The 17364-nt window shown below is 42.3% G+C and overlaps 1 protein-coding gene across 9 annotated transcripts in view; it reads left to right on the forward strand.

The window, feature by feature from the left end:
* shaker (potassium voltage-gated channel protein Shaker) overlaps positions 1-17364 on the forward strand; it is a 489510-nt gene that overhangs the window by 156440 nt on the left and 315706 nt on the right. The window contains exons 1-2 of one of the 9 annotated variants that reach the window (XM_033473861.2): positions 8263-8336; positions 13834-14020. The exons of 7 other annotated variants lie outside the window; for them this stretch is intronic. In XM_033473861.2, the coding sequence (XP_033329752.2) occupies positions 13926-14020 (95 nt within the window). In that variant the 5' untranslated portion in view covers positions 8263-8336; positions 13834-13925. Of the gene's footprint in view, positions 1-8013; positions 8337-13833; positions 14021-17364 lie in introns of those variants that run through there. One more of the 9 variants, XM_033473855.2, reaches the window with a different exon arrangement.

Genomic DNA, 17364 nt, shown 5'->3' on the forward strand with positions numbered 1-17364 from the left:
GACTCCTCTTCCAAAATTGTCCATTTTTATGGACAACCCGAGCCGCAATTAGAGAGACATTACTGTTACCTTCTCGCTGTGTTCGAACAATATTCGACGACGAAATTCCACGATCTCCGTACCGAGATCGTGCGTATACATCATAGATTTCGTTTCCAGCCGAGAAAATCAACTTTGATTGCACGGCGCCGCTCAAAGAATCGAAAACAATAGAGCAAATTGGCTCTCGTGCACACGGCACGGAAAATCGAGAGGAATCGTCGTGAATCGGTCCGAGGAACGTAAACCACTCGTCGGACCGTGAAATTGGCCTCTGGCTCTTTCATTCGCTGCTCGGAAGTATTATTTAAATCGCCCGTCTCTAAGCTGACCGCCACGAAACACTGCATGCGTTGTCTTTGCCAGCGAGCTGTGCACGTGTGCTTCGGGATGGACAACTGTGGAACAACAGGGGATGCGAGGCCCGTTGTTGCGAAAGCGGGTGCGTTGCCAGTTGTCCCCGCGCAGACTGCCAGAACGGGCGTGTCAGCCTCCCCATGGATATAATTAATGTTTCCCGTTCGTTTCCTGGCCGCCGCGCGTCGGCGAAACTTTTAATTAATGAAACGTGGCCGGCGCCTGCTGCCAGCTCGGTAATTCGAATCAACATGGCCGCACACGCTCGCCAGGAAGCCGAGCGCTCGAGCTCTCCGCTTCTCTTCGGCCGCGACCGAATTGGAAAGGATTCTCCGCGTATCGGACATATATCGAAGTTCTCCCGAAGAAACTTCGGGATTTTCTTCTGCAGACTGCAATTTTCATGCAGTTTCAGTTGCAGAGGCGTTGATTTAAATCATGCAAAGAGAACTTCGCCGCGATGCGCCGCACATGTTCCCACTGTGCAGCAATATTCGGTGAAACTCGACGGACAGGGACTTGTACCTTTATTTGCAGGAAACAGAGTCGACGAGTAACAACTGTTCCTTAATTTATCGTTTGGACGGGCGAATTATTTTCTGATCTGACGAAACGGCTGGACTCCTCGTTGAAAAGTACACGACTTCGCTACTTGGAATATTCCGGCCGTTTTCGAGAGATTCCAATAAAAAGAAAGGTTTCTCATCGTCCATTTTGATCGTTTGTAACAAGCTCGATCTTCGCGAAGGATTTTCGAAAATCCTCGAGCATCGACGAAACGCGGCCGAGACCGTCTATCAAAATCCGACGTAGACGGAAAGCAAATTTTTGCCGCGTAGCAAATATTTGCCGGGTCTAAAAATGTAGTAATAACTAAAAACGTAGCGTAAACGGCACAGGAAACTCCGGCGCAGAAACGGTTTGCGGTATTTTTTTGTTCAGAAAAAAGGAATCGCGGGGTCGGCCAAACATTCGGCAGAAACTGTTCGATGGTCTATCACGAAATTGCGGGCCGGTGCTGGCGAATCGATAAAATAATGACGCATCGTGAAAACGCGTGACGAAATCTCGCTCTTTTAAAACGGCGAAAGAAGTCACGCGCGCCTCGTAAACCCGGTTGAAACTCTCGTGGCGCTCTAACCCTCGATTTTTCCGCCGGACTTTTATTTACGATTTTTTACCGGAGAGGAGTTTTCGCGAACTTTTCGCTGGAATTTCGCAGCAACGATATCGGAGAAGGGGACTGGTGAATAATTTCTCCCGGTACGGTTCAATCGGTCGTGATTAAATATCATACGTCGCGTCGGCCACCTCTGACCCCTCTCTCTCTCTCTCTCTCTCTTTTCGTCGTCCTCTGTCTCCCTGTTGGTACATGTTCCACATATACACGGAACGACAGGAATAAGATGACGGTGCTCTCGCTGCGACGAGCCTCCGGTCGCACGATCGACCAAGCATTCTCAGACAGTTACAACGTTTGACAACCGGAAGGTCGATAAATATGAATGAGTCATAAACTTTCGTTGGAAAAAGTTCTGGTTATGCGGCAAGCCGCCGAACGGGCCATCGTGTAATACAGGGCTGAAATTAAAACGCGTTAACATATGAGCCGTTTATGTTGAAAATGGCATAAGTCACTTTGTTTTTAACACGTTCCGTGCCAAGCCATTTTTGCCTAACTTGTCGTTCAGGCCATTTGATGTTTTGACTAAAGATTGATACATTATCACATAATATTTCATTATATCATCAGTAGATAAGTAGCGATTGCCCGAATCAACCGTTTTTATGCAGCTCTTGCTTTAAAAAAGTCAAACATTGTAATTAATAGTTATTGTGTATATAACGATTAAACAAATTTATGTGCTTTGTTCTATACAGCATTTTTTACAATGCCTCTCATCCTTTTGGTGGAAATATATTTTATACAATCAAATTTGTCACAAAATGTATGTCTTCAGCGCTTTAAATGAATATGTCCGCGTGTACCATTTATGGTACACGTGACCTGATGGTCAAGTTTAACGTGTACCATTTATGGTACACGTGGCACGGAACGTGTTAAGTCGATATATTTAAGGGTTTGCGAGAAGATTTACTTGCATTTGTTGTCTCAGGATGCTGATATTTTTCTCAGTATAAATAATTTCGTATAAACATTAAAAAGTCGCCACTTTTCATTACGGTAAAGTGACTTATGCCACTTTCAAAATAAACAGCTCATATTCGTCCCGTAATACATCGTCTGATATACATTCGAAGTTAGATCTCTGCGTGGATCGTGCGCGGTTCTAAAGCTGCCGCGGACATCTCCGAATGTCGATGTTATCGATTGTCGAAGCGGGATTTAAACGAATTTCTTTATTTCCGAGAGAAAACGATTTCTCTTCGCAGTTGAGAATTGTTGTTTATGAACGTTTGTATCGAACGTGTATTTATTTATTTGACGGGCTACGATTTAAACAGATAAGAAAATAACGATTGAACATATAAAACTAGAATAACGAACGTCTGACACGAGTACGCGTTCACAATAAAGTGTTAACTTAGATTAGGTTATGCATTGATGATTTTGAGATCCTATTGCCTACATTTATTCGTAGAGCGCTAGAAAATAAGCGTACAGTATAGTGTCCCGTAATTATGTTAACATCCGGAAAGTGGAAATTCCTGAGCTCGTTTAAAGTAAATTAAAGTAAATTTAAAGTAAATCCGCGGCTTTGTTTACGAGTTATTAATGAAAAATACTTATCAATGAGAGACGAAATCAGCTGATCTCGCCTCTCATTGGTCACTGTTTTTCATTAATAACTCGCAATCGAAGCCTCAGATTGCATTTTCGCTAAGGAAAAAGTTACTTCGCATGACCTCAAGAATGTTAACATAATTATGTTAACACCCTGTATTAATTACTCAAGCGATAGCTGACGCTAAATTTACCGAGCCGATCGAAAAATGATCGGTTTCACATTATTTTAAAAGGAAATGATTGACTAAATTTGTTAATCCCAGCATACGTTATAATAAAAAGATAGCATAATGTCTAAATAAATACGATATTGTCATTGTTATAAAGCAAGAGACGAGGTATAGGCTGGAGAAAAGTAGCTTTATCAAAGTAGAAAAACTAATTAGAATGTTTTGAAACATTGGTGACAGTGGATTCGAGCATCGAAACCTCAAAGTATAGATACCTTATCGATCTGTGTCATTAGGCAAATCTCCGTTCACGGTCTAATCAACGTTCTAAACCTACCTCTCGCGTTATGTCATGCGGATGTCAGAAATATGATTGTATAATATATTGCAAATCTATTCTCGTATTTATTCTTATTCACGCTAAATTCTGAAGCGAAAAATCGCTGAAACAAAATCTCACAAATCACTTTTGGCACACGCATTCTTTGATTACATTCCCCCCGTATACCTTGCGCATCTTCTTATATGTTTCCGTCACGTTTTTATTTTACAAACTTAAAATAAAATAACGTGCCGAATATATTCCTTTTCGTTTCCCATCTTTCAATTTCTACCGAACTTGCCGACTGAACTAGATTACCAAAATCTTTGGATATGATTTCAGGCGAATGTGTTTGCCTGTCAAGACAACCGTCTGCTTTAGACAAACAAACTGAAATTAAAACTGAATTTGCATTTTGGAACGCCCAACTTCAAGCCAACTCCCAGCATGATAAATGGAAACCTAATGCTAACGCTAAATTCTGAAGCGAAAAATCGCTGGAACAAAATCCCTCAAATCACTTTTGGCACACGCATTCTTTGATTACATTCCCCCCGTATACCTTGCGCATCTTCTTATATGTTTCCGTCACGTTTTTATTTTACAAACTTAAAATAAAATAACGTGCCGAATATATTCCTTTTCGTTTCCCATCTTTCAATTTCTACCGAACTTGCCGACTGAACTAGATTACCAAAATCTTTGGATATGATTTCAGGCGAATGTGTTTGCCTGTCAAGACAACCGTCTGCTTTAGACAAACAAACTGAAATTAAAACTGAATTTGCATTTTGGAACGCCCAACTTCAAGCCAACTCCCAGCATGATAAATGGAAACCTAATGCTAACGCTAAATTCTGAAGCGAAAAATCGCTGGAACAAAATCCCTCAAATCACTTTTGGCACACGCATTCTTTGATTACATTCCCCCCGTATACCTTGCGCATCTTCTTATATGTTTCCGTCACGTTTTTATTTTACAAACTTAAAATAAAATAACGTGCCGAATATATTCCTTTTCGTTTCCCATCTTTCAATTTCTACCGAACTTGCCGACTGAACTAGATTACCAAAATCTTTGGATATGATTTCAGGCGAATGTGTTTGCCTGTCAAGACAACCGTCTGCTTTAGACAAACAAACTGAAATTAAAACTGAATTTGCATTTTGGAACGCCCAACTTCAAGCCAACTCCCAGCATGATAAATGGAAACCTAATGCTAACGCTAAATTCTGAAGCGAAAAATCGCTGGAACAAAATCCCTCAAATCACTTTTGGCACACGCATTTTTTGATTACATTCTCCCCGTATACCTTGCGCATCTTCTTATATGTTTCCGTCACGCTTTTATTTTACAAACTGAAAATAAAATACCGTGCCGAAAATATTCCTTTCCCACCGAACGTGCCGACTGAGCTAGGTTACCAAAATCTTTATATATAATTTCAGGCGAATGCGTTGCCTGTCAAACTACCGTCTGCTTTCGACAAACAATATAATAAATAGAAATAACAATATAATAAATGGAAACCTAATGCTCCAAAATTCGAAACTCTCCTCGAATATTAAAGAACCGAACGATTCGTAAGCAGCTTGAAACTGTCTTTATCGGTTTTAATAAAGTCCGACGACGATAAGAAATTCGGGTCGGTGGCTGTGTTCGCCGACAATAATTCCAGGATTTTAGACGCCGTTCGCAGAGCAGGTACGCGAGCAGGCAGCGAAATAACTCGGTCGTTCGAATCGGTTTCGATGCGAGCCCGACGTCCGTCTGCAATCGCGAAACGTTTCGGGATACTTTTAATTATTTTCGTGCCCGACGATGGACTCGTCGATCGGTCGCGTCGGTTTTCGTCGGCGACGACGCGAGCTCGGGACACGCCGTTTCCCATCGATTCCATCGAACTGGAACAGTCCACGCGTTCCGCAGCGTGTTCGTTTCGTTTCCGTAAATTACGTTGCGCGTAACAGCTGTCGCGGAACCGTGAACGGCCGCGCGGACAGCTGCTAATTTCACGCCAAGGCGAGACATGAACGATAGCGAAACCCTAATTCGGCATTACCTAAGCATATTTTGCCACAAGTCCATCTTTTTTTTAACGCGATCCTTCATTCAGCCGTGGTATTTCTTCTCAGTGGTTACAAGCTTTCTGAAGCCTTTGAACCGTTTGTATCGTAAACCGCTGCCTTCGGCCCAACCTCGTCTATGCTCGCCGCAGCCCCCTTTTCTTCGCCTCGCCGCGACCATTTCGTTTCGCCGACCAAAAATTACCGTACCGCAATTCGTACGGTTATGCGCGCTCGATTAAACGTAATCGGACCGCAGAACTTCGTTCGGAGCGTGTTCTCGCACGCCTGGCGCTCTCTTAATAAGATCGACGCTGCTCGACATATTTAGTATCCGCAATTTCATCGCGGACGAGAGCTATTTCGTCCGTCAATTTTACGTCAGCTTCAATTTCGTTTCGATCGTGAAACTTTAAGCTGTCCAGAGCCGGCTCGGAAACTGGACTTTAATACGAAAATCTAAAACATTGAACATTATCTCGAGCTCAAATTCTAAGCCCAGTAAGTCAGATCGCGTATTAAACGAACAAACATGTCGCGTTAATCGAGGAGCTCCTAAATATTTTGGAAGATCGAGAAATCTGATACGCGAAAGAGACGGACATGCAAAAGGAACCGGCGGAGCTTGCAAATGGGTGTAGGTAGCAGAACGACAGGAGTCGGTCGGACGAGCGGATCAGGGCTAATTGAACCGCAAACCCGGCGTAATGAGAGAGCGGATGCGGTTTCGCGAATCGTAACCCGTGTCGGCCTCGTGGGCTCCCCGTAAAAGGTAAACAGTGCGTGCTCCGAGAAACTTGTCGATAGCATATCGGTACGTCACTGAGGAGATACCACGTAGTAGCATCGGCCAGACCAATGGTATATCTCCTCCGGCGACACGATAGTTAGCGGACGGCCGTATGCACGGCTTCAGTTCGCCGTCGGTGAAGATCTGTTTCGGTTCGCGTATCGATGAACGGATCGCGTTCAAGCGCTGGAGCTCGCCATCTTGTCGCGCCACGAATCGCACCCGATGGTACGTTGATCGCGCCCGAAAATCGGCCGCGAAAATTCGTCCGTGCTTGTCGTTTGGTTGTGCAGGAAATTCTGTCGGCGGGTTCGGGCAACAATAAATGGCCGGATTCGTTTGCTTTGTGCTGGAACTTTTCTAATTGATCCCGCTTCACTCACGTAAGATCCACCGACCGCCGTGATCGTCGGATTCGCTCGCCGTGCGATCCGCGAGTCATCGTTCCGACCTTCCGACCTTCTCGCATCGTTTCCTTGAAACGTACCGGTCGGATTCCGCCGAGGCGCGTTCCACGAGCGAACGTTTTTCGCGAGCATTTTATTCTGGGTGCAACTGGACGTCTCCGAACTGTACAACGGGAAAGTTCGAAGCGGACGCAACGAGAGGACGACGGCAAAGCAATGCTCGTTCTATTCGGATCGCCAGCTATTTATTTGCCGGCAGCTATATAACTCCGGAATTTCGGGCGCATCCGCTCGCCCGACGGAATAAGCCAACAGCAGCCGACGTTTCCGTCGAAAAAGGAGTGACGGGTGTCCGGTTAACGAAGAGCACGGCCGGAAAGCAGGGGATCGCGGCCGAGTAAATGGAGCGCGAGGGAAGAATGCTGCTTCCGATAAGGATCTTTGTATCCTGGGATTTCTCAGCGCAAAGTAGGCGAGGCTGCTATTGTCCCGTGCCGCGAATCCTCCGTTCGTTTCCCCGCCCCGTAACGCTCCCTCCGACCTCTTTCCCCCGCGGAATACAATTTCGAAAATTTCCACGAGATTTTCGCGCGAGCTTTTCCCGCACCAACGACGCGTCAAATCTACGCACGTGTTCCCGACATATTTTCCGCTGTCATTTTATCCCGCGATCGGCCCGACGTTCCGACGGAGCAATATCACCGGCTTTATATCGTCCGCGACGGTCTCGCTTTTCCCATGTTATTTCGCTGTTCCGGGGACTTCTGGCCGAGGCTGGGAAATTAGACGAAAGCAAATAATGCGCCGTTTCTTCTTTTCGCGCGAGGGAAACGGCGGAGCTCGAGCAACGAGTTAAAATACGGTGAAATAGTAGGGAGAAGCGAGAAATAAAGCTGGCGAAGGCGACGAGCAAAATAATCGAGCAAAAGCACAGTTCACGGTTCGCCGATTCTTTACGCATTTTTGCCAAATACATTAAGAGACCAGTCTTTTCGGCATTCGTGCTCTAAAATTGCCGTTGCATCTCGGCTACATCGAAGCCTCGCGATACGATTGGAAACGCTCTTGTGCTATTTCAGACGAATGTTACTTCTATACCCGTAGAGTCTATCGCGCGTCGAGCACCGGAGATCGCATCCTAAGAATGCCGGCGCATTAGACTGCGCTGCATCCGAGTGCAACGATCGTTGGCGAGAAAGACGAAGTGTGGTCGACAAGTGGCGAGGTCCGTGCATAGCCGCGGATCGAGTGATAACTTTCGGCGGACGCGTCTACGATGTGGTGATAGTGTGATATGGGTGTCGGAACCCTGATCTTAGACTCTGTGGTTCTGATGATCGTTAGCAACATTATACTACGCTCACTCGGGGTCTGTAACGTGTGTCTACCGTACTCGCTGGTTCTGACGTTTTTCGTGGCGAGCACGATCTACCTGTAAGTACGATCCCGCCCTTCGTCCCTAAAAGGCACACGCGCCGAGCTAGTTTCCACGATTCCACGGGATCTGGTTACACAAGTACCAACACAACGCTGCCCGTAAACCTCGTAACACACCGACCGCGGAATCGATAATCGATTTAACGTTCCCCAAGGCCACGCCCACGGGATCTCATCGATCCTCGGTCTCGCTCCTGCCCGCGATCGAGACCGTCTAGCCACTCGATCCTGCTCTACCTCTCCCAGTCGTCGTCGCCCCGTTAATTGTCTATCGCGAATCCTACAAAGTTCAATATTTGTGTTCGATGAATTCCGAGTTGTACGGGGCGAGCGGTTATTGAAAGACCCGCCCACATCCTTCGCGATTTCTTCGATGGTAAAATACCCTGCCCGGACGCGGAATTCGCTTTTGGAATGGCAACAACCCACGGTCTCACATTATGGCATTCTTCGGAGTACACGCGCGTTCCTAGAATTCCGCCGTCGTCTCCAATTTTTCACGCTCGGGTCTCCTACTCGAAAATTTACCAACATTCGTCTCTCGGCTCCTGCGATATTACCAAACTGTTACGGAACTTTAGCTATATTCGCGCGGTTTTCGTCGTACCGTTATGTTGGAATGATTAGAACTTTTCCGGTTGTAATCATTTCGTGGAGGGAAAAGGAGACTCGTATTTGTTGTGCGGCTTCGTGCGTTCGAGTAATTATATAGGGTGTTTAGAAAGGTGAGAAAAGATGAAGAGAGTTCGCGTAAACCAGAGGTGTCAAACTCAAAAGCTAACTTGGGCCAAATAAACAATGCTTAACTTTAGGTGGGCCGCAAAAAAAAATCAATGTTCATGGAAACAAATATTTTTATCTTGACTAGTACATTGTAATAAACATATATAAAGTTAAATTATTGTTTACGTCCTGATACTTGACATCTCTTCTCTGATACTATCTTTCCTATTTCGGGAGAAATTTTATTGGCCGAGACTACTTTCAAAATTTCTAATTTACGTTTCTATTTTATTTTTACTTTGCGTCGGATATATTGACTGGGCCGCAAAAATGTTCATCTCGGGCCGCGAGTTTGACACCCCTGGTGTAAACTTACGTCCGAAAATGCGTTATCGAAAAGATATTAGCGTTCAGAAATTATTTAAACCTTGGTTTATAAAAATGCGAGAAATGGAAGATCAGCTTTGGGAATGCATTTAAAATGCATTTTACTGTTATTTCGAACGCAGATGGAATATTTGAAAGAATTCTACAATCAGTAATTGGACGACTGGAAGCCTGCATTCTTGCGGAGAAGTAATTTTCGAAAATTTCTCAATAAATCGTAGATATTAAAAGCTTATATCGTTTCAATAAAGCATTTTCGAGCATAACTTTTATATAAACCTATTTCATCTATTTGACCTCAGTAACACATAGCATAAGTTTGATCCCAGCCTTTCTGGACACCCTGTAATATGAGCCGTTTATTTTGAAAGTGGCATAAGTCACTTTGTTTTTAAGTCGATATATTTAAGGGTTTGCGTTTTAACACGTTTAAAAATATGGATGCTAACTTTCGAGAAGATTTACTTGTATTTGTTATCTCAGGATACTGATATTTTCCTCAGTATAAATAATTTCGTATAAACATTAAAAAATCATCACTTTCCATTACGGTAAAGTGACTTATGCCACTTTCAAACATAAACGGCTCGCATGAACAACAAGAGAATATAATTTTATTCCGACTTAAAAGAACGATTAAGCTGCACGAAAATAAGAAGCCGATGATTCGAAGTTGTCCAATTCCGCTACTTCTGAAATTTGAGCCGTTTATTTTGAAAGTGGCATAAGTCACTTTTTTTTTTTTTTTAATGAAAAGATACCGTTCAATTGTCATTAGTGTTACCATTAACTCAATGTTTTTGAAAAAGTGACTTATGCCACTTTCAAAATAAACGGCTCATTTATTAAAATTCAGGATTAAAATCAAAAAAGAAAAAAATTTTTGTTCGAAGCTTGTCACGCTATTCAGAGTGTCTCAGATTATTGTCAGAATTTCCGCGAGGGATTAGACCCCGGAAAATGGAGGCGAACCGGATAATCCGTTTCGATTTTGACTCTTCAGTGATTGCGCCGGATACGACGGGCGAGGTCCCGTTCCGAACAATGTCAGAAGCGTTCCGTGCGCGTCCTATTACAAAGGCCATTAGAAAAGCGATTTCCACGGTCTGCCGCTCTCCTTGTCGGATCTTTGAAAATCCGTCGACGTCGAAAGAGGAAGCCGCAGGATCCAATTTGACGGGGGGGACGCTTTGACGGATAATTGACGGGTAACGAGGACGCAGCGAGCGCAAGGAACTCGTCGAGGGCTCGCCGATCGAGATACATATGTCAGCCGATCGCGCAGTTCGATTCCTTTCTGTTCTGGATCACGTGCACGGCGTCACGAGGTTCTGTCTTTATTAGCGGCGAGCGGCGATCGAGTTTCACGCGCGATCAAAAATTGAGAACGCAACGCGATACGGTCTCCCAGGATCAGTGTCGAATGACGAACCCGAGGCAAATACAGTCGCTCCTCACGGCCCCTGTCCCCCTCCCCCTCCCTCGGTTTTTTTTCGACGGACAGGATAGACGACTCGTTACCCGAGTGGATTAAGCCTTTGTGGTCTGAACAGTTTCGTTTTCGCATCGCTCCACTCGCAATTACCGGCTCCTATTGTTTTCAGTCGACCACGGGTATCCGAGATTAATGGGACGGAGCCTAATCAAACGGGAGAGATCGCTGAAAGTTTGAAAATGGTCTCGGGAACGTTCTTAAGGATCCGTGGAAAATTGGAAAAAAGAACTACAGCGCAACGAGAAGAAAAATTGAAAGTTTACAATTGAATGTCTACAATCGAATTCGACGATATTTATTTTAAAAAACCCGGATGATAGATAGAAGAATTAGAAAACATTGAAAATCTGAAAATCGAGAACGTTTTGAAAATTGAATAAAACAATTATAAAGAGCTGAACGTGTCGAAATAAAATGGTACGAAGCTTCCTGTTGATGATCGTATAAGAGACTTGTTTTTTTCATTCTTTGGAAGAAGTCGTTAAGTGGTTGGGAATTTTTCTCCAACCTTTTCTCCATAATAAATTTGACAGCGGTAATTTCCACCACGGAATTCATTTTCCGCGCGGACGTTCCGCGGTCTATTCTTCCCGGGATAGGATTAAACGGAACACGGCCAAAGTCTTGAACGTGTACTACTGCGCGCGGTCTGACTATAAACGGACTTAACTACTTTGCGCTGGCTGTGACCTGAAATAGAGCCGTCCGAGTACTCGATACGTTAGAGCTGATCGAATATTCGTGGGATCAGAACGTTTCGCCGCAGCATGCTCGAATAACTGCGGTGATGCAACGTAATTTGCAGCGATGTCCGCTAAAAATGCTTAAAAGTCACCTGAAACAATTAAATTGTCTTTGCTACAAATAAGAATTTTTATTAGCGAAACTTTGCATTCTTCTGAAACACCGTTTCTATGTATAATAATACTACCAATTGTTTAACAAATTTTTCAAAATTATATATTAAAAATAATATATATAATATATATATATATATATATATATATATAAAAAATATAAAAATTATATATATTATATTATAAATATATATTACAGAGAAATATATCAATGTAATTATAATTAAGTATCCGAGAAAAATTAACAGTATATACGGGATGTCCCAAAAATGTCTCGCAATACGGAAATGGAGGTTCCCGAGATCATTTGAAGTAACTTTTTTCTTAGCGAGAATGCAATCCGCGGCTTCGTTTACGAGTTATTAACGAAATACACTGACCAATAAGATGCGAGATCAGCTAGCATGAGACGTCTGAGCCAATGAGCGGAACTGGGCTACGTGCGCTCGTCGGCTGGGCCGCTTGGCACCAGATCAGAGCTCGCCTCTCATTGGTCACCGTTTTTCGTTAATAACTCGCAAAGAAAGCCGCGGATTGCGTTTTGGCTAAGGAAAAAGTTACTTGAAAATAACTCAGGAACCTCCTATTTCCGTATTGCGGGACATATTTGGGACACCCTGTATTTGCGCGGGATTGTACGTTGAATCACCGGTGTCAAGAGGTGCAGTGATCATAATTCTGTAACGATTGCAATCTAAATTGAAATTGGAGCCAATCGTGTCCAGGCAATTGGTACTCGGACAGCTCTATGACGAATGATTCAACGATCATGTCGTCTGGCCGTGGACGACTGCAATCACTTTTTGCCGACGACTCGAGCTCGACGCTCGACTGCGCCACTTTTAACGCGACAGTCAACACGACTCGCTGTCTGACTACATGTGCACGCACTGCTTTTTGTTCGTTAATCACTCGGAGCTGTTGTCTGACTACATATGCATGCGACTACTTTTTGTTTGACTACGCGCGTTTAGGGTCGTTTAACCGTAAAATATCGAAGGCCTTGAAAGGTTCGTTTTCAGTCCGGAAAAACTCTATTAGCACGGAGATTAATTCAGTTCGGAAAAAAATGTTATTCATACGGAAATTAATTCAGTTCTAGAAAACTGTATTAATAGAGAAGTTAATTCAATTCTCAGAAATGTTATTAATACAGAAGTTAATTCGGTTCTGAGAAATGTTGATAATACAACAATTGATTCGGTTCCGAAAAATTGTATCAACACAGAAATCAATCCAATTCTGTAAAATTGTATCAACACAGAAATTAATTCAATTCTGTAAAATTGTATTAACACATAAATCAATTCAATTCTGTAAAATTGTATTAACACAGAAATCAATTCAATTCTGTAAAATTGTATTAACACAGAAATTAATTCAATACTGTAAAATTGTATTAACACAGAAATCAATCCAATTCTGTAAAATTGTATTAACACAGAAATCAATTCAATTCTGTAAAATTGTATTAACACAGAAATCAATTCAATTCTGTAAAATTGTATCAACACAGAAATCAATTCAATTCTGTAAAATTGTATTAACACAGAAATTAATTCAATTCTGTAAAATTGTATTAACACAGAAATCAATCCAATTCTGTAAAATTGTATTAACACAGAAATTAATTCAATTCTGTAAAATTGTATTAACACAGAAATCAATCCAATTCTGTAAAATTGTATTAACACAGAAATTAATTCAATTCTGTAAAATTGTATCAACACAGAAATCAATTCAATTCTGTAAAATTGTATTAACGCAGAAATCAATTCAGTTCCGGAAAAATCGTATCAGCACATAAATTAATTGAGTTCCGAAGAATGTTCTTAATACAGAAATTAATTTTTGTAATTGAAGCAAGCGATTGTATCGCGGAGTCCCGCAATTTTTCGAGCGAATGGACGTTGCCAGAACGAAGCAGATTGCAAAGGGTTGAGCATGAAGGACGAGGTCGTGGCCGAATTAGGTGACCGCGCCTAACGAAAGCCGTCCGGGTATATCTGTAAGGATTCCTCTCTTGGTTTAGGCTCCGTGGTGGGATGCCTGTAGCACGAAACACTTTAACGCGATGTCTTGCCTAACAACAGCTACCGGGAGGGCTCGAATGTGCCGGAGAAGATGACGAGCTGGATCGAGAAATTGTTGTTCTTGTTGGTGCTACTACCGGGTGGACGTACTGACCGTCGTAGTCAGGTGCCACGGCGCAAGAAGCGGTGAAATTAACAAATTTAACTGCGCACTTTCTCTATGCGTCTCCCTCTGTGCACTTTAGCCGCCGCATTTCTCATAGTTCTCTCGCATTCGTTCACGCCTCTCGCTTCGCAGATCTCACGCATTCGACAACTATGTCTCGCGGGAGACCAGATTCTCGGGCCGCAGGAATAAAAGCACGCTTTGGTTTACTCGAAGATTCAAGGGCTCGCAGATAATAAGTCCACTTGTTACAGATCTTTTTATTTATTTTGTTATTTATTTTGTTAGTTATTTATTTATTCACTATTTATTTTATTTATTTGTAAGCGGGAAAAACCTATTAATTGGCATAGATCGTAAATAGATCTTTGAAATATTATACATCTGAAGAAGCGCCAAATAAGTCAATTATTCGACAGTAATCATTAACCCTTTGCACTCGAAGCCATTTTAACTGCAAATCTAAATTAATTTTTCTGACATATGGTATTTCATGTGGCAAAGCGTATTTTATGCATATAAAATTGAGTCTTGTAACACATACAATAGTTAGACTTGTAACAATATTTTATATTATATTATATATATATTATTATATTATATTATATTATATATATTTTATATTATATTATATATATTATTATATTATATTATATTGTATATATTTTATATTATATTATATATATATTATTATATTATATTATATTATATATATTAAATTATCTTGGAATGTGATGTAACAATTTTAGTGGTACATCAGAGTCACCACTCGAGCGCAAATGGTTAAATTGTTAAATGAATTATTAAATTACTAAACAATTATTAAATTATGAAAAAATTATTAAATAAATATTAAAAGCAGTAATGCGAGTTATTGGGTCTGTAGTGCCAAAGCGAAGCTTAAAGCAGACGAGGCGGAATATACGCGTGAACCTAAACGATCTCAATTAGTTCGGCATTGTTTTATCAATTTAAAAATTCGATCTATTCTCCCGAAACATTCACGATCTCGAAAATCGTGCGTTGATAAATTCAAGATCCGAGATTAATAGTGCGAATATTAGTTTCATGGCTTTTCGTCGACCGGCTGAAATTATCCCAAAGTGTACTGTTTCTTATTGCAACAAGTCTCGTCACTCTGTATCTTCGAACTAACGCTGATGGAATATTTTCCAAAAAGTTTCACGAGATCTTCACATTTCTTGGAACGCCGTAACGGAACTTTTAACGAGGGAAGAGACACGATGTTCGACCCGCGCGGATATTCACGAAAGTCTATGCGCGACAGATTTGTGCAAATTTCGATTCCGCATTGGTGATTACCTGGTCTTTTCTCGAAACCGTAACCCGTTCCGGACGACAAAACATTGGTTAGAGGTCACGTTCGATCCACGTTCGTGTCCCGAAGAGCTCGAGCCTCGTTGAAACAAGTACTTTGAGAGTATCACAGCTCATTAACGTTTCGAACCCTCCCGTTGAACGTCGCCCTGTCAATTCATCGTGTCGGCGCCGACACAATGGTAGGGTCGAAGGGAAAAATTCGGAGCAACTTCGCCGGCATCATTCAGCGACATATTAGCTAAAAAACCGGGCCCTTAGGGCTCGTATCAGCAATCAGCCAACAGCCGCAAGTAGCTTTTGACTCTGTTCGCTACACCGTGATTAGAAGTAGCTCTCGACTACGGTAACTAGTTACCGCAGGATCGATCCCAGCTAGAAAGTTCATCGCTAGGCGACCATAGTTTCCCGGAGAAGAAAGTCTTCGCTTGTAAGCTTACCGAAACTTTCGTCGAGTAACTAACTTTGTCGCGCGTCTCTTGCTCGTGGTGTAGAGCTTGCGTCGTACCGACGTTAGAAGTAAGGACCGAACGAACCAACTACTGAAAATCATTTGTTTTATAGAAACTGCGCGACGCTGTTCACCACTGCAACACCGATTACCGGTGAACGCGGCCAACACTGATTTACCAACGTGTTGCGCTCTACGTGCAATTTGATTCGTTCCAGATGTGCTAATGTTCGATCGTAGGTGTAATTCAATTTAGGTGTAGCAAATATGCTGCGGTCTTTCTTACGTTCGCATAATTGTCTTTGGAAGAATTAGACGAATGGATCGCGCGATTTTTTTACAGTTACGGCGTAAGTGTGTGACTGAAATGTGAAATAAATATATAATATTAGGGTTACCCGTATGTAATATCGTTTTTACATAGTTATTATTAGTAAGTTATTATTAGCAAATTTGTCCTTTATTTAAGATCTAGTACAGATTAAATTCACGATAAACAAAGAATATAAATTGAATTAGAAAATAGGTTATTCGATAATAAATCACATGCACAAACAAAGTGACAATATTTAAACATTCTAAAAGAAAACGACATTATTTATGGGTATCCCTAATGTTATTTTAAGCCTACTGACATTTTTAAAGAGAAAAACCTAATTGGCTTTTCTGTACTTTGCAACTGACGGATTTTTATTTGGCACAAAGATCAGCAGTCGGTTAAACGACAAAGATAAGTAGTGTCCATAAAATTCGAACAAATAACTCAACGAGATCCAATAAGCTCTGCTGACATTCTAGAAAATTGTCTTCGCCCTGTTATCATTTTTAAATCTGTCGAAACATCATCGACGACGTTCGCTTTCAGCATCTGCTCGGCACCGCGAACAAGCTATGAAACCGACAAGTTTCAGCAAGTTTCAACATTTCATAGAAAATGTTAAATATTGTCAGACGGTATTGCGATTTGGTCTGCCAAAAAAAATGTCACGTGGAATTCGAAAGCACAGGAAAGCGCTCCGCGTTTCTTCCGCGAAGCTTCTCGAGGATCCAGGCGCTGGTTGGTAAAGTAGGTACCGTCGAGCGATACGAAAGCCGTCCAGCGTTCTAAAAGCTTTTCCGTTGGGAGAGCTTGCGGGCTCTCCGTTCGTGCAGTTTGCCGAGCTTCCCGCCAGAAGGCGTTCCAAACGATTTCCACCCCGCGTTGCTCGACCGCACCATCCCGGGCACGAACCCGGATTTTCTGCGAGATTTGAACCGTTTCTCCTCCATCTTGGAGCTTTTTAATTAAAGGAAGAGCGACCGTAATAAGAACCTCGTCTCTTTGCCCACCGTTCGTATAAGCTTTTACGTAAATATGACACTGTCCTCCTCCTTTGTAGAGATAATTGTAATTCTTCCGAATCCTAGTCTCGGGATCCCTCGCCGGCGCAGGACTCCGACTGACTTATTGTTAATAGTTTTACGCAGAGGCAAAAAATGGAAAGGATCTCGGTATATATTAAACGTTTGCGAACCGTGAGCTAGTGTTTTCTTCACTTTTACGCGACACGGATGGAAATTCGTTCTTATTAAATG

The sequence above is a fragment of the Megalopta genalis genome, chromosome 1, assembly GCF_051020955.1.
Source record: "Megalopta genalis isolate 19385.01 chromosome 1, iyMegGena1_principal, whole genome shotgun sequence".
Classification (NCBI taxonomy): Eukaryota; Metazoa; Arthropoda; class Insecta; order Hymenoptera; family Halictidae; genus Megalopta; species Megalopta genalis.